At 40.6% G+C, this 25,108-nt stretch overlaps 1 protein-coding gene across 6 annotated transcripts in view; it reads left to right on the top strand.

The window, feature by feature from the left end:
- ZFPM2 (zinc finger protein, FOG family member 2) overlaps positions 1-25,108 on the top strand; it is a 439,542-nt gene that overhangs the window by 110,425 nt on the left and 304,009 nt on the right. For all 6 annotated transcript variants that reach the window (XM_074943961.1, XM_074943962.1, XM_074943958.1 and 3 more), the window contains one exon: positions 10,165-10,266. In XM_074943961.1, the coding sequence (XP_074800062.1) occupies positions 10,165-10,266 (102 nt within the window). The remainder of the gene's footprint in view (positions 1-10,164; positions 10,267-25,108) is intronic.

The following is a 25,108-nucleotide window of genomic DNA, read 5'->3' as shown; positions in this document are numbered from 1 at the left end:
GACATATTTTTACCTCCTCTGATTCTACAGCAACTAAAAGCAGGATCACCATAAGGCAGCTATACCATAATCACTTTGAGCTCCATAAGGAGATCTTTACAGGAAACTTTGTTCTTTTTCTTAACGGGATTAAGAAGCTCAGCTCTTTAAATTCTTGCATATAACACTGACATTTCCAGGGTGTGTTTTGGACCAGGTAGTTCAAAGAGAAGGAATAAAAAAGAAAAGCCAATATGACTTTGTTTTTTACCTTGCTGGAGGAGCTGTTTGTGCAAATCGCCTATAAGCTTATTGACCTGAATCTTTGACTCCTTGTTTTCTCTGGATTTGGCTGGAGTGTAGACACTGATAGAGCACTGATAGAGGTGATTGAACAGCCCCCAGCTTTGCTTGGCACCAGACCCCACACCCCCTGAGGCCCGAAATTATCTTTCTCTGGCAATACTTCTGTTTTCCTGGAGCTCGTACTCCTTTATTTTTTTTTAGTTATTTTTAATTTGTTACATTTTCTTTATGTAGGCTTTCCAAGTAAATGAAGGGCACATTAATTCTTTTTGGTAAGCAGAGATAGGAGAGGGCATGTATATATGATGATGTGTGTTCATCTCGTAGGACAAAAAAGATTGTGCATGCCATGAAAAAATAACACTTTTCAGTAACATTCCTGTAAAGAAATACAGTATCAGACTGATTTATTTGTGTGTAGATTGGGGGTTCAGAGTAAGGCTTTCGACTCAGCAGAGTGTGGGTTAATTTCAGTTTATCGGCATTCCATTCAACTGAGGCAATCTACTTTTCCTGGCTTTGCTGGATCCTGAGCATCGTCCATTTCTTCATCAGATGCAACATATGGATCCGGAGAAGTAAGAGATCCCTCATGGCAGCTGTAGAAGGGCACAAATTAGTTAGAATTGGCTCTTTCCATGATGAAAGGACGCTTTTTTTCTTACTAACATGTGCCTCCTCCTTAACCCCTTTGTCTGTCATTGCTTTTTATCTCTCTCAGAAGGGCCACAACCTTTTTCTTGATAGAAAAGGAAGGAGATAGCAGAACGTGTTTGAAGTTATTTTTTCACTAGACTAAAGGGTCTCTGAATAGCAACTGGGAGACTGCCTGTCAACTACTCTATTCTCCTTTTGCTGCTATTCCGGATGTTGTCTCTAGAGGTCAAATCTTGGCCCCACTGAAATGCATGCCACAGTTCCCAGTGATTTCAGTGGGATCAGGATTTGGCTCTTCGTGGCCAAGCACACCCTACTCATAATCAGGAAGCGAGGGCAGTGTCATTGAACAGAAAACTGAATTTCACAATTAACTAGCCAGCTGGATTTTAAAAAAGCAAACAGATAGAGTTAACCAGAGAATGGCTTTAAAATGTGCAGAGCTGTGGGCTGAGAGTAACATTTTAAACTGCTTGAAAGTTTACAAAGCAGTTTAATAAAGTAACTCTTGCCTTTTGAGTCAGTACATATGGGGCTCCTTAAGAACAGTGAAATTGTGAACTTTATCACAGCTGTGATTATTTAGTCACCACAACCCAAAAGGGATTATTTAGTCACCACAAGTACTGTGCTGTCCCCTTTCCTAGAAATTGTGAAAATTTAACTTGACATGGTAATCACAAAGTAAGAATTTTAAATGAATTAGAGGTAAGCTCCCATAAAATATGAAATACACAAGTGACATACTTTTATCCATTTGCTTGCATAGAGTATTACAGCTGTATATCTGTTTCTGATTTTTTGGGGGGTGGGACCTTTTATCTCTTCCACCGTTTTCTTCTGATGTTGTCTTCTCTACTTGGTTTTGGATGCTGGTGAAGGTTTTGAGACATTTCATGAGGATTCATTGTCAACCCAAGTCCAAAGAACTCAGTTGTGCACAAGCTTAGCACCCCAATAAGTGGCTGTGGATGGTGGCAATAATATAACTCTCAAAGCACTGGAAAAAATAAAGGAGTCCCACATCTATGACCTGATGGGATAAATATTATCTCTGGAAGGATTATGATGGATGACACAGAACTAAAGGAACCATTTACTTGTGACAGCTAATTCTGTCACTTGTTTTGACACATAAGATGTCCTGACTGTTTTTGAAACAGCTAATCGGGATGTTGCAGGAGTAATACTCTGAACATTCTTGGAATCTGGGAGACAAACTGGATTGGTATGGACTCCCAGGATGATAGACAGCTACTGGTTTTTGTTTTCTGATAATCATTGCAACATAACTCATGGAGGAGTGTTGTGAGTTAGTGGTGGTCCCTCCCCCTCTGGGTCAGTGGGAGGCCACTCCACCTCACTACGTCACTGGGTATTGCCTAGGGTTGCCAACCCTTCCGGTTTCACAGGGAGCATCCTGGAACTGGGCTCTATCTCCCGGAGGCTACCTAAGCCAAACTTGGAGATTTTAGGCTGCTAAAAGTCCCGAGGGGCTAAGGCAGGCTCCCTGCCCACCCTACTCCTGTGCTGCTCCCAGAAGCAGCTGGCATGTTCCTGCAGCCCCTGGGGGGACCAGGGGGTCTCCGCGTGCTGTCCCCGCCCTGAGCACTGACTCTGCAGCTCCCATTGGCTGGGAACCCATGGGGCCTCAGGGATGTGCTGGCCGCTTTTGGGAGCAGCACGGGGCCAGGGCAGGCAGGGAGCCTGCCGTAGCCCTACTGTGCTGCCACCAGGGAGCCACCCAAGGTAAGAGCCTCTCTCCTAGAGCCTGCACCCCTCACCCCTGCCCACCCCCCAATCCACTGCTCCAGCCTGGAGCCCCCTCCCACACTCCAAACCCCTCAGCCCCAGTCCAGAGTCTGCACCCCCTTGTGCAGCCCAACCTCCTGCTCCAGCCCGGTGAAAGTGAGTGAGGGTGGGGGAGAGCAAGTGATGGATGGAGGGGGGATGGAGTGAGCAGGGTGGGGCCTCAGAGAAGGGGCAGGGCCTTGGGGAAGGGGCGGGACAGGGGGTGGGGCAAGGGTATTTGTGTTTGTGTGATTAGACAGTTGGCAACCCTAACGTCACCTAGAGTCATGGAATTAGCAGAGCATTGAACAGTTTAAGGGCAGAGTGGTACAAGTCTATGAGGCCTGGCCATCGGTCATGGTGGGGCAGCAAACAGTTGAAGGCTCTGGCCTACAGTCAGGGCAGAGCAGCCAAACAGTTAGGGGCTCTGGCCCGTGATCTGGGCAGAGCAGCATGGGGGTTGGGTGTCCTACCTCTGGTGGACAGCCAACAAATGCACGTCTCTTGGCCTAGAGAGGGGAGGCTGCCAATCCAGGGGTGGGGTGGCAGAGGGTAAGGGGGCCCAAGCCCACCCAACTCCAACGGGCTCCGACTTAGTGCCCTAACAGTGGTGGAATACTCCACCACTGGGTCAGCGGGGAATTCAGCTGCAACATGCTGACCGAGTCTATGGTCAGCTGCCCCTGGACCACTTCCTACACTCCCTTCGGGGTGTAACTGGATCTGTGGGGCCCCTCTGCTTGCTTGGGGTAGAAGGCCAGTGGCAGTCTCAGCGACACCTCAGGGCCTTGGTCCAGCAGCTCTGACCAGTCTTCAGCTCAGCAGGGGTCCACTGCAGTCTCCCAGCTTGGGAGTGGGCAGGAGGCGTCTGTCTTCTTCGATGGCTGTAGCACAACTGAGCTCCAGGACCCACCCTTTATACTTTCTGTCCCACTTCCTGACTTCTCGGGGGGAGGGACAAGCATGACCTGGCTCCCCCCACCGAGGTTCAGAGAGTGGGTTTTCCCTCTTTGGCTCAGTGGGTGGCCACTCTGCCTCACTACACGGAGATTTAACTGCTTCTTGGTATAGAGGTTGCTGGAGTGCTACAATTCAAATACAAGCAACAAACTGTTTCCAATAAGACAACTTAAAATTGCACTTTGTGAGGAATAGGCACCTATTACTGAGTGTTATGTGGAAAACAGTCTTAGGAGAAGACAGTATAACAAGGGGAAGAGTACAGGATCATAAATTATTGCAATGGTAAATTTAAAAGCCTGAGATGTTCCTCTTCTCTGACTCATATTCACTGTACCAGTTGCAAAGGTGGCTGAGAGAGGAATTCACATAAGAAAAACTTAATATTTTTAAAATAGAAAAATAACAGAATTCTTGCTTTAGTGAATCTAGACTATGAGAAGGCTCATGCAGCCCAAAACTGTGTTCTTTGAGGCTTGCCTGGGCCTATTTGAACCCATCTCTCTGTTCTACTCAAGGATAAGATACCTGGTTAGGATGCCTATGGGTGAGGCCCCCACAAAACTGCTTAAAGTCCTGGAATTTAGGATGCAGTCCTTTAGAACCTGAGAAATCTCTTGAAAGCTTGAACCTCTAGTTAAAAGTGTGAGGAATTTATTTAGGAATGAACTAAAATATCATAACCACTCTCTCTTTATACGCAGTTATAATCACACTTTCCCTCTCTTTCCAAGATTCTTTCCAAGAAACACATTAATATAGGAAGTGACCTGGGATCACAGGTGGATGTGATACAAGTTAATTTTATTTTTTTTACATTGAATTTGACAATGGTACTTTCTGGTCTTAGTATTAAATAACATAATTCCTTTGCTCAATGATCACTAAAGCTATTGATTCGAACAAATCTAAGAGCTAGATTGTGCCTGAGAGGTACAGTCCACTACTGTGCCCCTTTGTACAGCTTATTCCCATCCCTAATCAGTGCTATCATGAAGGGAGTAGGGTAGGGAGCATTTCCTACATTCCTACAGCATTGCCAATTCTTACAATTTTAATCTGATATCTCATGATATTTTGTGCTTCCCTGAAAGCCCCAGCTGCTGGAGTCATATGAGTATGTGAGAATTTCAGCTTTCAAAAAAAAAAAAGAATAAAGAGTTTAAAGCAAAAAAAAAAGGTTTAAAACAAACAAAAGGAAGTATTTCTTCACACAACGCACAGTCAACCTGTGGAATTCTTTGCCAGAGGATGTTGTGAAGGCCAGGACTATAAAAGGGTTCAAAAAAGAACTAGATAAATTCATGGAGGATATGTCCATCAATGGCTATGAGCCAGGATGGGCAGGGATGGTATCCCTAGTCTCTGTTTGCCAGAAGCTGGGAATGGGTGACAGGGAATGGATCACTTGATGATTACCTGTTCTGTTTATTCCCTCTCGAGCACCTTGCATTGGCCACTGACGGAAGACAGGATACTGGGCTAGATGGACCTTTGGTCTGACCCCATATGACCATTCTTATGGGTACATTTCTAGCCCTAATGGTTGAAGAGTAAAACCTGAAAACATGAACCCTAAGTGCTCAAAAAAACAGCAAATAAAAACAACTCACAATTTATTATTTTTAAAAAATCTCATGATTTTTAAGACAATTCCTGATTTGTGTGAGCCTGACTCATGACTTTGGAATGCTTGGGGGTTGGCAGTACTGCTCCAGAGAGCAGGAATTGCTATTCTGCCTGGCCCTTACATAAATTGTGCCACGTCATGGGAATGAAGCTAGCATAGGGAAAGTACTAGTCAGCCTCTCTCTTAATCCTTTACCGTTGGGACTCCATATGTGCTGAACCATGGCATAGCGGTTAGGCAGCTGGTGTGCTCAGACCATTGTCCCATTGTTTCCTTGTGGTCTGTCAGTCTTTCTCTCTCTGCCTGTTGTCTCTTGTATTATACTTATATTGTAAACTCTTTGAAGCAGGGACCATCTTTTTGCATACATTCAGTACCTAGCACAGTAGAGCCCTAGTCCATGATTGAGGATCCTAGGTGCTACCAAAATGCAAAGAATAACTAATAATGCCAACTGCTCACATTTTTATACAACAGGGAAGCCTTAATATTTTTCTGTACGTCAGGGGAGGAATGGCTGGGCAAAATTTGAAATTCTGTTAACAAAAGGCTTGATCCTGCAAGATGCGGAGAGGTCGGGCCCTGATTCAACAAAGTACATCGCACGTGCTTAACTGTAAGCATGTGAGTATTCTATTGACTTAGTTACTCACATGCGTAAAGTTAAGCACTTGATTAAGGACCAGATTTGTAAAGGCATTTAGACCCTTAAAGATGCAGATACGTGCCTAATGGGATTTTTAAAAGCACCTACGTACCTAACTGCCATTGAAATCACCTTTAAAAATTGCTCTAGGTACCTGTCTGCAACTTTAGGTGTCTAAGTACCTTTAAAAATCTGGCCCTAAGTGCTTTGCTGAATCAGGATCAAGTGCTTAGAGCCTTTCAAGATTGAGCCCTAAAATAGGGGCTCAAGTTAAGGAATTATTCTTGCAGCTTTGGAGGAGCTGTTCACTGGGGAAAGGATGGGAAGACTAGAAAGCTCCTAGGAATCAATGGTAAACAAGGAAAAGGTTCACCGTGACTCCTCAGATGATATTTCTTGTTGTGTTCATAGAACAGCTTCAGGAAAATTGGTCTGAATATAAATGCTGCCAACTCAAAACTCATAGTGATAGGAGAAAGGAAGTAAGAGGCGGCAGGGATATTGTGTACAGGAAAAGTACTAAGTAATGTAACATTTTTCACAGTTCTCCAGAAAATGCAGTCGTGCAGATGGTGGTTTTCTCTAATGGAGATAAACACATGGATTAGAAAATTAAGCAGTACAGTCACCAATAGAGTATCAAAGATATAGAGAAGAAGAAATGTTAGACTGACTAAATGAACCTGAGAACACAGTGAGGTCATACCCAACCCTTAACAATACAGTAGTACCTGAAATTGACAGAAATGTCTGAAATTGATAGGATGATTTTGGTATAGAACATTGCATCTGCCTTTCTGGTCAGTGAGCGGATTCTGGCAATTGGTAGTTTAAATACTGTGTGCTCACCTTTGTATGTGCACCCCATTATCACTGCCTCCCCTGCTCAAATGAAAAAAACAAAACACTTTAGGAGAAAGTACCGTGGATTGTCCCCAATATTTGCCATACTGTGGTTGAGGAACCTGATTGAGAGATTGTCCAGGGCAAACAGGAGCCTGAAGTTATCCTAAATAGGATTCAGTCCAGGTTAAACACTGACTCCTGACCAGCACTATCCAAACTGAATGTTAAGAAGAGTGCAGAAAGCAATAACAGAAATAGTTTCAGAAAAGCAAAATGCTGAGATGACTGGTTACTACATTTGAAATAGAATTCACCAGATTGACCTATGTAGAAGAGCTCAGCTCATTCATGTAGGTGTAGCTAGGGGAATAATTTATGTTCTGTGTTGAGGGCCAGATTCTGCTCATACTTTAGATTTACACCACTTATGTTACTCATGGCTTACATCAGTATAAGTGATGTCAGAGTCCGGCCCTGATAGTTGTAAATTCTCCAGTATCCCACTGCCCTACTTTCATGGCAGCTTCATTGGAAAAGAATACCTCTGTTATATATTTCCTTCTTGCAAGGCTTGTAAGAAAGAATTTCTTAGCATAACATCATAGCCACTGTAGTCTTATCTACCTTGTCGCCAAACCTAATAGGGTGAAGTATGAAAACGTCATTCTCAATTTATTTTTAATAGCTTCATTTTGAAGGTCAGTATTCTCATACAACAAACGGATTATAAATTTAAGTAGGATTTTTGGCATTATATGGATGTACTATACATGTTCCATATATGCTGAAAACTTACATGACTATCAGCATTAGAGAGTTTTGCTTTTCATTTTTTGCTTTTTTATTTTCTAAGTGCATGCAGAATCTAAGAAAGTTATATTTTAAAATTATTTTACAAGGATCTCCACTTCAGATGGTCTGTATTTTAGAACATCCATATGTTGTCAAAATTTAGCAATAAGTTCAATGCAAATCCAGATAACATATTTCAACTTCAACTCCCTTCAAAGTATCTGAGGTCAGTCTGCAGGGATCCCAGAAAAGTAACACTATTTTCACTGAGTAAGCTGCTTCCATTGGATTCCCAGGGCCAGATCCTCAACAGGTATATATTGATGTAGTTGGCTATACTGATTTACAGAAGCTGAAAATCTGGTCTGTAATTTCTGCTAAGGTTCCAGTTCAACAAGGTATTTAAGCATGTGTATAATTTTAAGGATGTGAGTAGTCTCATTGGCTTTAGTGGGACTAATAATATACTTAAAGTTACACACATGCTTATGTACCTTATTGAATTGGAGCCTAATATGAGAAATGATATTCCTGAGTCTCTGTATCAAACCTGTTAGTTTTTTTTTAACAGTATTGAATGATATATCTGAGAAGTGATGTTTCATTCTGAACAACTATATAAGGATGTTAACAATTTAGGTTTACATTTATGCTGTGAGGGAGAATGAGCACAAACTGAATTCCAAACTTTTAATCTTCCCTCACTCTAGTATGAGCTGTAGTTTGATGTTTGTGACTGGTACAGTCCTTTACCCAAAGCTATCTTGTCTGATGATAAAACCATGAGTGTATGAAGCTCACACATTTTTCATCTCTTTTATGACCTTATCTTCCATGAGCGGCTTCTGTGAAGGTATCCTAACTATAGGAAGCACCTGGAAAACATATATGATATCTATGCTGTGATAAGCAGTTGTGAACAAGAAAGTAGATCTATCATTTCTGAACTGTTCATTGTTAAAAATACTTTGTTGGTTTAGCTGATTGCAAAATACATTATAGGGTGACTAACAGCTACTGTAACACTCCTAGCTGAGAAAGTTCAGTCGTTCTACTGTCGAAGAATTTGTGTAAGAGGTTAATATTGATAGGAATAACATGGATAAAAAGAGCAAGGTTGAGAATCACTGTCTGCCTGTGTGGCTGCTTTGAAATACTACAACTACTTATAATAAAAGTTGGTTTAATAAAAATTGGAAAACCTGTATTTTATGGTAAGATATTTAATTTTCAGAAACAATGTTTATACATTTGAAATGGTTTATTTGCAAGCTGTCACTGTTTGCCTCTTTGCCTGTATTGTTAGAGACTTTAAAACCCTGCCCCATATGTTTCAAATAGTATATTCCATTTTACAATTTTCCTATCCTTTGAGTCATGATCATTTGTGCCACGTTGAATGATGCTGTGTTCGTTTTCCTTTTATTGGATTCACATTTGGTTATGAACACTGGGGCTAGATTCACAAAGGGACTTAGGTGCCTCTGGTATTCACAAGATCTCCTCTCAAGTGCCACCAAACTTTCTAAGTGCCTAAACTCACTCGGCACCTATGTTTTTGCAGTAAAAGTTCCCTACGCATGTGTGTTTCTGCCTCTGAGCATGTGCTGCTGCCCCACTCTGGCATCCGGATGCCTGTCTCCTGCCTAAGCCCCAGCTCAATTCAGAAACTGAGGGAAGACAAGTGTTCGGCCACTTATCTCACTTGCTGGTAGTCTTGCTTTGAGCGAGCCTAATTCCACACAAAGCAACTGGGGGAGGAAAGACAGAAGGCTGCAACTCTCCCTTATAACTTTAGTCCAGTGGTTAGGGTACTCATCTGAGATGTGGGAGAACACTGGTTCAAACCCCCCATCCCTCCACCTGATGAGGAAAAGGGAGTTGAACAGAGATCTCCCACCTCTCAAGTGAGTGCGGTATCCCTGGGCTATGGGATATTCTAACATGGGGTGTCCTCAATTTCTCTAGTTAAAGCTATTGGTTAAATAATTAGAGTCATTGGAATAGGGGGCTTGATCCTGGGTGAGTGCTCTAATCACCATATAGAGTCATTCTCATGCATGGTCTCTCTCTTTCTCTCTGGCCCAATGACTCTGTAGTTATTTATCCAAAGTAGAACAGCTTCAACAGGAGAGGCTGAGAGAGACCCACATCAGACTGTCCCATACCCAATGGCTAGGGCATTCAGTTGAGTGGTAGGATACCCCCTTCAAATTCCTGCTCCTCATCACGCAGAGGGGAGACTTGAACTGGTGCTCTCTTACATCCCAGGTAAATACCTTAACTACTGGACAAAAGAATATAAGAAAGGTCCTCATTCTTGTCCACACCGATCTCCAAGAGAGGTGTCACAAGGATTGATTGATCAAGCCTTATATACATACTTATTTGTAGCCATTGATTATTCACGGGTGTTTAGTTGGTCAACAATGTTATCTTCTCTCTCTTTATATACTGTTTAATATATGCACTCACATACACACATGCACACTTCTTATGAATATTCTATCTTAGTGTCACAGAAATTATTTAAGTTTTATGTATTCCTTCTTTTCAGGTGATGAAGAGGGCAGCCAGGAAACAGCAGAATCAGATGGTGATGCACAGTCAGAGAAACCAGGACAACTCATTGTGGAGACAGATGACTGGGATGGGCCAGGTAGGAGAAAACAAATTAAAATCCAGAATAAATAATTTAAAATGGAGACTCTGAGAATGTTTTCTTCATGTTTCAGTAAGTAGGGTCAGTGTTGCATTGTTTTTTCAATGGAAAAAACTTCCTGTGTTCATGTGATGCCTTGGGAATCTACAGATAAGAGCTGAGGAAAAATGCTTCACCAGACCGCTGTTCTGCGCATGTCCATTTTGCATGAAAATTATACAGCGTAATGTTCCCATGATATTTCTACTAGAAATAAAAAAGTTGTTATTCCTTCGCATTTTGAGGATTGAATGCAGGATTGGAGTTACCAAAAGGCTCCCAGTTTCATTGTTGCCTATGACTGGTAGTGCTTGCTTCTGTATTCTACTCTGTTTTCTGTGGCCAAACATCTGTATCTAGTCCCAAACTCTGAGTTTAACAAATGAATATGGCTGCCAATGCTGTTTTCAAGGACTTTTCTTATCGGTTTTCATTTGATATAAATAATTTAACACACCCTGGTCATTGACTTCAGTGTTAAGAGAGAAACCTTTTGACTGCAATCAATAAACTGTGAGAGCGTCATGTGTAAACAGAAATATGCAGTAACATTTTCTGTTATGAACAGTAAAAACACTGCAAATACATTATTGGAGGAACATTAGGCAGTATAACAGTTCTATGGGCGTGCGAGAGAGAGAGAGCTCCAAACAGGTATTAGTTATAAATAGGTAAACCTTGGTTTGTGTTGTAAAGATACATTAAAACAAAGGGTTAGATCCTACAGTCCTCACTTTGGCAAACCTCCAGTTTAATTCAATGGGATTTTTTAAGCTACAGATAGCAGAATTTGTCCCCAATCATTGTATTTAATATATTTCTTCATTGCCAAGGGCAAAACATATATTTGAAGCCAAACATATCCTTAAAGTAGCTGTGTTTCTAAACAGAGAACATTCCCCTGAAAAGGATGAGCGTCAGAGAAGAGAGCCATGAAAGTATTCTAGCAATAATTTATAATGCAATAACATTTTTCATTAGAAAAAAAATCCTATATTTCAATCACATTTTCATCCTTGCTTGAATTTGCAAATTACTGTGTGCTGTGCATGAAGAGGAGAGAACTCCTGTGGTAATTTTCTGAAACCAGAAGCTGGAAAATATAATGCAAACAAAAATGAAGATACAGTATATCTCTGATTATTATGATGTCATTTATAATGTTGTTAATGATATACACAAATATGTTTATATTCTGTACAAAGCAATGTACTATTATATAAAACAAGATTTGGTATTAAAATGTATTACAGTAAATTTAAAATTGCATGAAAACCTCTTCTGAAAGGGAACAGCTTCTTCCAGCTTCTTTACAGTTTTGGAGATTGTTATTGTTGCATTAAATTTACTCCCTTTAACACAGGAATAAAATGTCTCTTAAGAATCTTAAGTTTTGTGATTTCTTTTTTTTAGAGCAAAATGAATGTACTTGAGAGTAGAATTTTTATTATTGGTTATTATTGTCTTATGTGAAAAAAATGCATAGGAATATTTTAGGGGATATTTTTGAGGACAGCGAGAAGTAAAAGCTTTTGGGTTTTTGTAAGCAAATTCTTACGTAGATACTTGGTGATTTTTGTCCCGGATGTTAAAAGGGTAAGAAGATACATTTCTTGAATTAAATGTATCATGACATACTAGAGATGAAGATGGAAACTGAGAATGAATATAAGGAAACTCCTTTTTGTCCTTAGAAAAGTGACCACTACTGAAATTTAGTCAGAGCTTTAATTAATTTAAATATTATTCTTTCACATGGAAATAACATGTTTGTAGCACAGAAGAGAATAAATATATCACATGCCATGCTCCTGCCTCTCTCTCTCTCTCTCTCTCCCCCTCTTTCTTCTAGTTCTTTAAATGAAATTCTGTATTCATTCTTTTGCTAATATATATAAAAAACAATAGAAGATTATTTTCAAACACGTAATACAGGAAAAATGAAAATATTTTCTCCTTGTACAATTTTTGTGTAAATCTAGTGCTCATGAAATTTACTGGCTTGACAGTGCTAGAGAATGAAGTCTTTGGTTATTTGAAGATTATGTACCAGTACAGCATAGGAAGAGCCAGTACAAACTTCCCTGCATCTCTCCCAATGTGCCTCTGCCCTTTCTTAGAGAATCCACCTCTCGGAGTTAGAGGGTGGCCTAATATCCATTTCCTGTTCAAGCCTTTATCTCTTCACTGAGATGGAAGTTGTTAATAGTACCACTTGTGATGGTGCTTTATGTGATACCAACAGCTGTCCACTGAGATCTGGATTGTGACCATCAAGGGCTATGGAATAGTCATTAAATGGTACCAACTTTATTTTGACCTAGGCTGAATTTTAAAAAGTTGGTTTCTTTCATTGTTTATGTTTATAAAATTCACGGTTGTTTGCTGTGACATCATGGTGTTTTGTAAGGTTCCCAGCTGCTGAGGGATTCAGGCTGTGAGATATTTATTAGTATTTAACTTATAATTAAGGATAGGTCCCAACCAAAACCCCAAATCTGAAAACGAGTCCCTTGTCTTTTTCTTAAAAAAAAAAAAAAATTTTTTTTTGCTTCATGAAACTGTGCCAATGTGTCCAGAGACTTTAGCAATTGGATGCATTTTTAAAAACAAAAATAAATTAAAAAAAATATTTTTTTCCGTCTAAATGTTCTGCAGTTACAGACAGCTCCTATTAGGATTTTCTTTCAGCTCACAAGATTACCTTACCTTCACTGACTGTAAAACAGCTCCAGGCGAGCCATCTTGGGTAAATGTATGTGTAAACTGTCCTCAATATTAAAATTTTTTGTTCCTCTATTGTGTTAAAATATTAATTTTTTAAATAACAGAGGTCTCTCTGCAGACATGGGGGCTGGAGCAGATGGACTGTGCCCTGGAGGCTGTCAGGCAAGGGCAAATTCCTTAATTTTGCTCACACTGTCATGCTGCCTTATCTCAAATCTTTCTCACTTCTGTTTGGACATGTTCTAAGGGACGGATCTTGCTTCCATTTAAACTAATGGCAAAAGTCCCAGGATCAGAAAGAGTTTGTGGAACACAATTGGGTATTTGGTGTGGAAAATTTTATTTGAAAAGGATTTATTTTCCAAAAGTGATGTGCGAATGAAAACAGAGGTCTATGAGGGAAGTAATTTTTCAGCCTTAAATATAGTATTTGTTATTAAATGAGTGCCTGGTATGTGCTATGGCTCTATAATCTTTACATTTAGGATATCTATGTTCTAAGATAATAATGATCACTGTTTTAACACATATAGTCTCTACGCAAAAGAATAAATGGACACAAATCTGACATCAGGAATCATAACATTCAAAAACCGGTAGGATAACACTTCAACCTCTCTGGCCACTCAGTAAAAGATTTAAGGGTGGCAATTTGGCAACAGAAAAGCTTCAGAAACAGACTCCCAAAGAGAAACTGGCTGAGCTTGAATTAATATGCAAACTAGATACTATTAACTTGGGTTTGAATAGAGACTTGGAGTGGCTGGGTCATTACACATATTGAATCTATTTCCTTAAGTTAAGTATCCTCACACCTTCTTGTTAACTGTCTAAATGGGCCATCTTGATTATCACTACAAAAGTTTTTTTCTCCTGCTGATAATAGCTCATCTTAACTAATTAACCTCTCACAGTTTGTATGGTAACTTCCAACTTATATGTTCCATTCTATGCATCCGATGAAGTCTGCTGTAGCCCACGAAAGCTTATGCTCTAATAAATTTGTTAGTCTCTAAGGTGCCACAAGTACTCCTGTCTTTTTGCGGATACAGACTAACATGGCTGCTACTCTGAAACCTGTCATAGAATTAAGATGGGGTTCTAGTTGCTGACTGCTACTACCACCAAATCACATGAGAAAAGAAGATCAGGATGATTGTCCTTAAGTACTTACGTATAATCTGTAAGGAAAACACCTGTATAATCATGTTGGACTTCAATATGAGTGACATATGCTGCAGGTCTTATTCTGCCAGCACTAACACATCCTTGGAATTTTTAAAAATTATAGATTACAATTTCCTAACCCAAACAGTGTTGCATCCAACACACGGGAATTCCATATTAACCTAATCTTGACAGACAAAGAGGAGATCAGAGAACTAAAAATTAGTGGTTGTTCAGGTGAAAGTGAATATCAGTAATATGTGTATTTGGTGCTTTAAAATGGCTAGTTTCAAAGTTGGAAACAATTATGAGCCAAATCAGCTGGGAGAAAGACTTTAAAAAGAAAAACAGGAATCATAATTGGGAACTGTGTAACAACATTTTCCTAGATGCCCCAAAAAGCTATAGTCAAGAGAGAAAATTATACTGGTTAAAAAACTAATCTGGTTTTCAGGGAAAGTGAAAGCAGCTCTCTCTCTCTCTCTCTCTGTGTATATATATAGATATATATATATATATGGGCTAGTTGATAGCAGTGAATATAAATTAAAGCTAGGAGTTGTAGAAAATTGATAAAGGAAGCAAAAGGTTACAAAGAGAACTCTGTGGCTTGTAGAATTAGGGAATAAGAAGGATGTTTTCTTTCAGTATATTAGTAACAAAAGTAATCCTAACAATGTTATTGGTCCATTACTGGATGAAAATAGTAGAATTGTCAATAATATTGCAGAAAAGGCATAAGCATTCAATACATTTGTATTTGGGAAAAAGCCAGATGATGTATTCCTATCATATGAAGATGATGAAATACTTTCCATTCCTACAGTAACTAAAGAGGATATTAACAAGCAGAGAGTAAAGTTAGAGATATTCAAATCAGAAGGTTCAGATAACTTGCATTCAAGAGTTTTTTAAAAGCTAGCCAATGGACTCTCTGAGTTGTTAATGTTAATTTTCAATAAATCTTTGAACACTGGGGAAGTTCCAGAGGACTAGAAGAAAGTTATTGTTGTGCCAATATTTAAAAAGGATAGAACTGACATCGATCCTGAGCGAAATAATGGAACAGCTGAAGTGGAACTCAATTAATAAAAATTTAAATGAACATAATGTAATTAATGCCAATCAGCACTGGTTTATGGAAAATAGATCTTATCAGACTAACTTGACATCTTTTTTTGATGAGATTACAATTTGCTTGATAAAGGTAATAATGCTAGACTTCTGTAAGGCACGCTGTCCTTCTAAGTAACAACTCTGAAAAAAGCGTAAAGATCCTGGAGGTTAATCAAATGAACATGGTCACCCAGTGGAACGGTGTGGCCAAAAGAGCTAATGTGATCCTTGGTTATATAAATGGGAATATTGAAGAGGAGGAGAAAGGTTATATTACCTCTTATCTGACACTGGTGTGATAATAAATAATAAAAATTACTGTACATGACATCTCATATCATAACATGGAAAATCCTGTTCACCTTTCACAGGAGGGGACGGGACAGATTTTCAAGTGTCAAGCACCACAATTGGAGTGAGATTTTTCCAAAAAGCTCAGCTCCCTTTTAGTCCTTAAATAAGAGTCAGATTTTCAAAAGAACTCAGCACCCAACACACTTAACTCTTTTGACAATTATCTATGTGCTAATATGTTTCTCATCACCAATGAGGGTCTACAATCATTTATGGATTTTTTATCTTCATAACTCCTCTGAAGTAGTGAAGTATTATCCTCATTTTATGGATGGGGAACTGAATCACAGGGTAGGTTAAAGTGACTTTTCTGAAGTTACACAGGAAGTCTGTGGATGAGGTACAAGTTGAACCCAGGCCTACTGAATCTAACTCCAGTGCACTATCCACTAGACCATATGTACACCCAACTGACAATGGCTAAATGGGAGCTTTCAGAGTAGCAGCCGTGTTAGTCAGTATCCGCAAAAAGAAAAGGAGGACTTGTGGCACCTTAGAGACTAACAAATTTATTTGAGCATAAGCTTTCGTGAGCTACAGCTCACTTCATCGGATGCATTCAGTGGAAAATACAGTGGGGAGATTTATGTACACAGAGAACATGAAACAATGGGAGTTACGGTAACACCCATTGTTTCATGTTCTCTGTGTATATAAATCTCCCCACTGTATTTTCCACTGAATGCATCCGATGAAGTGAGCTGTAGCTCACGAAAGCTTATGCTCAAATAAATTTGTTAGTCTCTAAGGTGCCACAAGTACTCCTTTTCTTTTTTAAATGGGAGCTGAACTTTTAAAATGTCAAATAGAATTATTCTCATGAGTAAAGAGGAGTATTTGTCCCCACATACAAGCCAAAAAAAGAAGAAAAAAAAGGAAAATGCAGCTGAAGACTGATTTTAAGGTTCTGTTTGATAATCACGTCTTACATAACCTGTTTATATGGATATGCATATACAGTAGACCTTCACTGGAAGTCCAGTCCTGCTTCCAGTTAGTCAATGGACATTTTGCCGGCAACAGCAGTAGGAGCAGGATAAAGTCCTACTTCACATTAACCATGGTGAGGCCCATTGTGAAGTAATGAGTTTTATAAATGAAGGAGCATCTGAAGAAAAACAAGAATAAAGGCCAGAAGAATGCATCACAAAACATTTATTTAGTTATTTCACCATTGTAGGTTGGTTCTTATTTATGGGGATGTATCAAAAATGTATGTAAAATGATAAACATAAGAGTTCTGTGCTACTATTAACTTTTTACTGAAAGGTAAGGAGAGTTGGTCAATATTTTGTACGAATTATAGCATGCTGTTTGAGTGGAATGCGGATTAGTGCAGTTCTACTGTATTTTGTACTCCCAATGGTACACATCTTCACTCATTATAAAAGGTGGTTTGAAAAGTTCGTCTTAATAGATTTACTGCAGCCTTCTGTATGAATTACTGTGACTCTGTATTGATTGTTGGACTTAACCTGTGTTATTTAGTAATACCAGAAACGGTTTGGGGTACAAAGCAAAGAAAGTGTTTGGTATAGATTGGAATGGTGGTAGACCACTGTGAGATGGAAACAGGCACTAATGATACAGCCTTTTTTTGTCAAACCAGTCCTAAGAACGACTGGGAGATTACAGTCCTGATTTTGTTTCTTTTTTTGACTGGGGAAATGTGGTAGATATAAGACCTGGGAAATGCTATTTGATGTAAATTAACAAAAATCCATGAAACATCGTTAACCATAGATATAGTCTGACAGTAAGAAGAATATTCTGAAGAAGCAGAGGAAATCATAGAATGACTGTGTGTTACTCTGACAGTGAATCGGTATTATCTCTACTATCAGATAATGCAGTTATCATTAATTTTCACATTTGCATTTCAATCTTTGGAAGGAAATGACTCTTGCCGGATGAAGATAAGAGCTCTGTACCACTATAATGAGCCATCATTTTATCCTGGTGCTTTGTATCCATATGAAAATGAGGCTGGGTGGTGGTGTGGTATGTGAGGAGGAGGTGGGGGGGGGGTCAAAGAAACATTATAACAAAGTGTCAAAATCACTACAGACTTTGGAGCCCTTTATGAAACAAGAGGCAGTCTAAATAAATCTTCTGTAGTGAAGTGGTTATCAGATTAAAAGAAGAAAGCCTGGCTCCTGTATTGCAGGAAAAACTGGAGGAAGAGGAGGAAAATTCTCTGAATCTGTCTCTAAGGTGCCACAAGTACTCCTTTTCTTTTTGCGAATACAGACTAACACGGCTGTTACTCTGAAACCTGTCTCTTAGTCCAGTTTCCACCACTAGTTTAGAAATGTGAAGAGGGCATGCAAACTGAGCATGGTGTGAGGGACTGTGATGATACTCATCAAATTAATCTCTTATGCTACAGGTCTGCTTCTGACATTTAGATACTATGATCATGGGTGCATTAGAATCAGAGAGAAAGTTTGTTGAAAGGGATGCCAATACATGGCTGTCTACAAGGTGTGAGGGCAGCTGACCCTGGAGCTCTTTTATTGCATGTCTATAGTAGCATATTAAATGCAGGTCTTCATATTATTTTCACATCGGTGTGCATAACAGGTCCTAGTCATCATTCACGATTTCATTCAGTATCAATTCTCACGTATGACACAACCTTATTCTGGAGCCTGAAGGTGCATCTGCACAACTCTGAACAAGGAGCTTTTCCTTCTCATCTTGACTGAATGAAACCAGTTGTTTGAAGAACAGTCTCATAATATCTTCAGCTCTCTTAAAGGACTGTACTGCATTGGCAGGGACATTATAAAAGCACTTACTAACCAGACATTCTGGAATAAACAGGCTTATAACATTGCTGTAATCATTTGGGATATTTGATTTTCTCTAGCTTAAAATTATCATTTCATATTTTTCTTTTTAATGAAAGATAAGTATTTCTCACAGATAGTTTTTAAATTATAAAGATTGGACTTTTGTTAGCAGTTATCACTGTACAATAGTGCCAACACCAATCATTCAAAACTCATGAGTCAGTCCCCCTCAGAATCCTGAGATTTAAAAAAAATAAGGAGTCTTGGGTTCATTTTATTTGATTCTTAGTTATTGAAGCTTTAGGGTATATTGTGACTCTATATATTGGTGGTTAGAGGCACTCTTATCATCAGGCAGAGGTGGGAGTTGAACAGGGATCACTTACATCCTTGGAGAATAATCTAATCGCTGGGCTAAAAGTTATGATGAAAGTTGCCCTCCACCACCACATGAGGCACCTGACTCCAGATAAGGGTCCCTGGCTGTGAATCCCAAGTCGAGATAAGCACCTCCCTGCAGAGTGGCTTTAGGTGCCTAATTCCGTGAGGGGGGCAGAACTTAGCACACATTCCTCTCCTCAGCACCTCTGATTTCTACTTTGGGCAGCTCTCCACTCAACATGCTGGCTTTTGTGAATCCCATTCTGAGGCACCTTTCTCTCCTCATTCGTTGTATGGGAAGCCTACATGCTGAACCCCAGCTTTATGAATCCCAGTAATTTTCTAGGCACCTAATAGTTAGGCACTGTGACATTAAATGTCACAACACCTATGTCCCTTTGTAAATCTAGCCCTTTCTTATAAACAATAGCTGAGATTCTCAGATAGTCACATCACACATCACTCTAGGATATTTTATATGGCAGGCCTGATTCTATACCCTGCCACTTGGCATAGGCCACATTTAGCAAAAGTTACTAAAATAGAAATAGCTAAAGATAAACCATGTTGGTAATTACCTACATTTATTTTAGATTTTGGTGACTGCTACAGGCCATAAAAGACATTCACTCTTTGTCTTATTTGAAATTTCTTTTCTTTGACTTGCCAGGCTGGGGTATCTACTCTCCAATCAGTGGGTCATTGCTCTTTAGTGCCATTTCCCCCTCGCCTGGGACAAGTACCAGCTTCCACCAGACTTATGCCTCCCCAGCACCTCTTAAATGTGACCAAGTGGTTCTACACCCGTACACAAGTTTTTGTTGGAATGCTGCATTGGAGTCTGAACTCCAATTTGTGATTTGTAGAGTGCACCAATGTGTTGCACTAATTCCCCTGGTGGACCTGCTGGTGTGCACTAAATGTTCCTTAGGCACATTAACAGGACTACATCAATGCACACTAGTGGAGTCTGCGCGGGGGAGTTCGAGCACTAGTGTGCTCTACAAATTGAACCCCCATATTGTGGACTCTGGGGTTGTATAGACAAGCCCAAAGATTCATAGGAAGTCCACAGGATGGATTAAACTGTTCCATGGGCCAGATGTTTGACACCGCTACTTTAAGAGCTGGTGTTTTAAAGGAAACACCAAATACTCTTAACATAACTCTTAACATTGCAGCTTTGTTGGTGTCAACAAGCAGTGGAAAGTGAAACTGACTAGAAACCAAAATTAAAGTAAATTGTCTATTTGCACTTTGTAAGCTGAGAGAAATGCAAAAGTCAAAGAAGCAGCAGTGACATGTAAATTAGATTTTTTTAAATCCTTTCCATTTTAATAATTTTAGGGTCTGATTAGAAACAAAGGTAAGGAAACTAACCCTGAAATGTATTATTTTTAGCCTGATAGTGTTCATTTAGCCTCTCTGAGCCTTGGTTTACCCATCTGTGAATTATTAATTTAAAGGATGTTTTGATATTCAATATACTAGAGGTAGATTGATGTTTTAGATATGCTGTCCCAGCCTGATCTACTAGTGGGAGGGTGCTTCCCATCATCCAGACACATAAAGTGCTGAATTCTAGATGTCCCCAAGGCTGAAGACTGATAGAGTAGCTCCTTGTGTTGCTTCAGGGCTTAAGCCAGTCTTTAACTGTTAGAGATCAGGATGAGACCTATGTGTGGTAGGGGCTGAGGGAGGCAGATTATGACTCATCTAACTACTATGAGGTTCTTACATCTTCCACTTAAGCATCTGATATAAATGAGCAAATTACTCTATTGTTGGTAGCATTTACTCTGCAGGTGTAACTTTGCTGAAGACTTCACTGGAAAAGTGATGGGATGACCTTGGATATTTTGGAGAACATGATATGTGCACAGGGACTGAATTTTCAGATCCATTAGGTACCCCAATTTGGGAATGATGCCTTATATAGTAGGTACAGTGAAAAATACAACTCCCTGTAGGTCACACAGTGAAGGACTCAGTCTGTGAAATTCTGCTGGGAATCAATGAACATCTGCATTACAATACATTTGTTTCTTGTAGTTTCATACACCAAGGGACCTGTAGAATCTATCAGGAAGCTTTGCACTTCTCAGCTGTCTCCACTGTATTTTGGTTATAAAGGCAATCACATACTCTGGTAATTGCATAGGACTAGGAAACATTGTCTGTTTCTGGAAGCAGATGGGTTGAAGAATCAAAAGGGGCATATAATTGGTCCACAAGTATTTTGCTCTTTGTTGTGTTTTTCTCATTAATTCTACCAAGATCATTACACACAGAACACTGCATAGCAACAATTTGCCTTGAACAGTTGAAGGATGGATATGTTAATATATTGAACTGTCAATGCAATGTGGAGTGATTTACCAGGAAAAAATTATAGTCTAACTAGTGAATGCAAATAAACAGGAGATATGAGTGCCATTTCTTTCTTAATTTAGCAGTTCTTCTTCGAGTGCTGGTCCTTATGGGTATTCACTGTGGGTTTGCATGCACTCGATGTGTCTGGGACTGGAAATTCTTCAATAGCAGTGTCCATCGGTCTGTGTCTGCACCCTTCATCTCCTCGTACTCCCACCTGAGGGCATAAGGGGTGACACAGGCTGACTGCCTCTCCAGTTCCTTTCTACTACTCATGGTCTGGGACGGAATCATCCTGTGGCTGTAGCATTCTAGCTTTTACTTGACTTTTGACTGTAAATATTTGTAGATAGCTTATATATAAGTTAGAAGTTTAGTTGTAGTTAGTGGGAATTGGGGAGTTCTCCTCTGTTGTTTCCCTGCCATTTAGGGCACTTAATATACCCAGCGTCCCAGGCTTCAAACTCTGGCTGGCCTGCCCTTGGTTCTTCCATTGCTTGCCTTGGGGAATCACACATTCCATCAAAGTGTGAGATCTGCCGCCCCTTTTCCCCTCACATTAGGCAGTGTCTGGAGTTTGGACTCTGCAGATATCTAATGGAGCTCTCCATAAGGCTCTTGTTAGATCTGGGACCCTCCTACTTGCTGTTTTATCAGCTGGTGCTTCTGGGCACTGCCCTTCCAGCAGTGGCACTTTCCAACTTGTAATCTTCCAGCAGGCCCAAAGACTTTACAAAACATAGGCATAAAAAGCTTAACGAGAAGTTCCCTCATAAAAAGAGAGACTACATAAGTCCTCCAAGGAAAAGATTGCCTCTCCCCCTTCCTCGGTACCAGGGAGACTGCATGCATGAGGAACATGGGCTGGCACTGATGGTACCAGGAGCTTCCAGTGCTCTGAAACTGTCCACAAAGATGTGTAAGGATAGGAAGGGACACTCACCCTCCACACTGGTGGAGGGTACTACACTGGTACCACACCGCATCAAGACCACCGTGCTCAAGTGCACATAGCGGACCAACCTATACCAAAGACCCTGGCCAGTTCTCCTCTGTAACCTTGTTATGCCCTTTCCAAGAGCTTGGCAATTTTCACAGATCATGAGTTCGTGATCCTATCTGACCTGCTTCTAGTGAGAGACATCACTACACCAGCCACATGTCTTTCACTGGTCCAAAGCACAAGCACTAGCTGGGGATGCTCTTACACCACTGAGATGTTACTCACCAGGATGTGCCTTTGACCATGCTTCCACAAGACAGATGATATGGAAAGCCCCACCTATAGAGTCAGGTGACTTTTATTCTGTAGATCAACAGGAGGTGGTGTTGCCGATTCCACTGATGATCTGGACATGGGACAACAGCTTGGATGAAGTTTCCAAGGCCTCCTGGACGTCTCTATACCCCTGTCAAGGTTCCTTTCCCACTCTGAACGTTAGGGTACAGATGTGGGGACCTGCATGAAAACCTCCTAAGCTTACTTTTACCAGCTTAGGTTAAAACTTCCCCAAGGTACAAACTATTTTACCCTTTGCCCTTGGACTTTCGCTTCCACCACCAAACATCTAACACTGGTATTATTATTATTATTAGGAAAGAGTTCGTTTGGAAACGTCTTTCCCCCCAAAATCCTCCCAAATCTTACCCCCTTTTTTCTGGGGAAGGTTTGATAAAAATCCTCACCAATTTGCATAGGTGACCACAGACCCAAACCCTTGGATCTTAAGAACAATGAAAAAAAGCATTCAGTTTCTTAAAAGAAGAATTTTAATAGAAGAAAAAGTAAAAATAATCACCTCTGTAAAATCAGGATGGTAAATACCTTACAGGGTAATTAGATTCAAAACATAGAGAATCCCTCTAGGCAAAACCTTAAGTTACAAAAAGACACAAAAACAGGAATATCCATTCCATTCAGCACAGCTTATTTTCTCAGCCATTTAGAGAAATCATAATCTAACACATATCTAGCTAGATTACTTACTAAGTTCTAAGACTCCATTCCTGTTCTGTCCCCGGCAAAAGCATCACACAGACAGACCCAGACCCTTTGTTTCTCTCCCCTCCAGCTTTGAAAGTATCTTGTCTCCTCATTGGTCATTGTGGTCAGGTGCCAGCGAGGTTATCCTAGCTTCTTAACCCTTTACAGGTGAAAGGGTTTTTCCTCTGGCCAGGAGGGATTTTAAAGGTGTTTACCCTTCCCTTTATATTTATGACAACCCCTGTGACCTGTACTGTGGGGCCTGCCTCCATACCCATATGATCACATCTACTGGCCAGACTGTTGCTCCTGGGATCCATACCATTCAGTCCCAGCCTACGAGGACTCGGAGTACCACTTTCAGTAGAGATCGCCTCCAAGAGAGGAGTCTCAGCTGCTCTGGGAGCATGTGGGGAAGCAAGAACAACTGAAGCAGCTGGTACCGCTGGATCCGTCAACAACATTTTCTTTTCCTCTGGATGAGGTGGTGGCATTGGCCACTCCCTCCTCTCCAGATGACTACAGGCAGTACCAGGAACTGCTGAAAACTTCCAGATTCCACTGGAAGAGGTTCAGGATCCCCCATATAAACTTCTGGACATGCTCTACAGATCATTCCAAGGTGGCTGTCCTTATTAATGAGGCCATTTTGGAGCCTAAGGACATTGGCACACACACACACTTGTGCCCTGACTCCAAAGAGGGCTGAGAAGAAATATTGTGTTCTCTCCAAGAGGATGTAATAACTGTTTTCCCAACCTAACTCTAACTTTCTAGTTGTCCAAGTGATCATGGAGTGGAACAGTTTTCACCAAACCAGGTCCACTCCCTTGAACAAGGATACCAAGAGACTAAATCTCTTCTGCAGAAAGAACTTTTTACCAGCCTATTATTCCATATGGCAAACTACTAGGCACTTGTGAAAATATGACTTTACTAATAAACAGGAGACATGGCTTCCCGTGCCATGACGACCTCAGTGGTTAAGAGGTGGGCCTCTTGGCTGAGGTCCAGACAACAGTTGATCTCCCCTTCAAGGATAACAGCCTTTTTAGTGAGAAAATCTATGGCATTTAATTTCCTTGAGGACTCTTGCACCACCCTCCATTCCCTGGGAATATACACTCTGGCTCATTGTAGAAAATATATTAAACCACTGGTGCATAGATTTTGGCCAACCCCTGAATTCTCCTAACGTCAGAAGACCTATGAGCCATCCAGAAAACGTCAGACAGAGGGTTCATCTTGGCAGACGCACTGCACCACTGCCATCCATGCTCCAGACCAGCTGCCTACTGAGAAGACATTTTGATGGGATGCTTGAGAGCCATCAACCGGTCCTCTCACAATCAGTCTTCCCCACCCCTTTCTGTGATTACCTGGCTCATTTCCTTCCATCTCAGCAGCTTGTAACATAATACAAATGTCTTAGATGTCATTGCAAACAGGTACTCGATTGAATCCCTGCCCCCACTTCTCTAAAACCCTCTTCCTTGTCCCTATTCAGTGACATCCCTCACGAGACTATTTTCAGACAGGACATGGACTCTCTAATCCAGTTAGGGCTACAGAGCCTGCACCTCAACACGGGGGGAAGGGCTTTTACTCCAAATACTTCCTAATCCCCAAGATTCCTTCTGACATTCAGTTGAATCAGACTGTTAACCTTCCTGTATTTTACCCAAAATCTCACAATAAAAGGGAGGAGAGGAGACTGCACTCCTTAGACGTGCAGAGCTCTGGCCTTCCACATGTACAGGCCAAGGCCCTTTAGAAGATCTTAGAGGTTATTTGTCTCCGTAGTTGGTAGGATGAAAGGATAGGCAGTATCTTCCCAAAGACTCCCCAAATGGATTTCCAACTGCATCCTCCTCTGCTACGAGCTTGTGGGAGCCCCTCTGCC

This window comes from Natator depressus, chromosome 2, assembly GCF_965152275.1.
Source record: "Natator depressus isolate rNatDep1 chromosome 2, rNatDep2.hap1, whole genome shotgun sequence".
In the NCBI taxonomy this organism is placed as follows: domain Eukaryota; kingdom Metazoa; phylum Chordata; order Testudines; family Cheloniidae; genus Natator; species Natator depressus.
The sequence above is the reverse complement of the archived record's forward strand: the minus strand, read 5'-3'. Positions and strand labels throughout refer to the sequence as shown.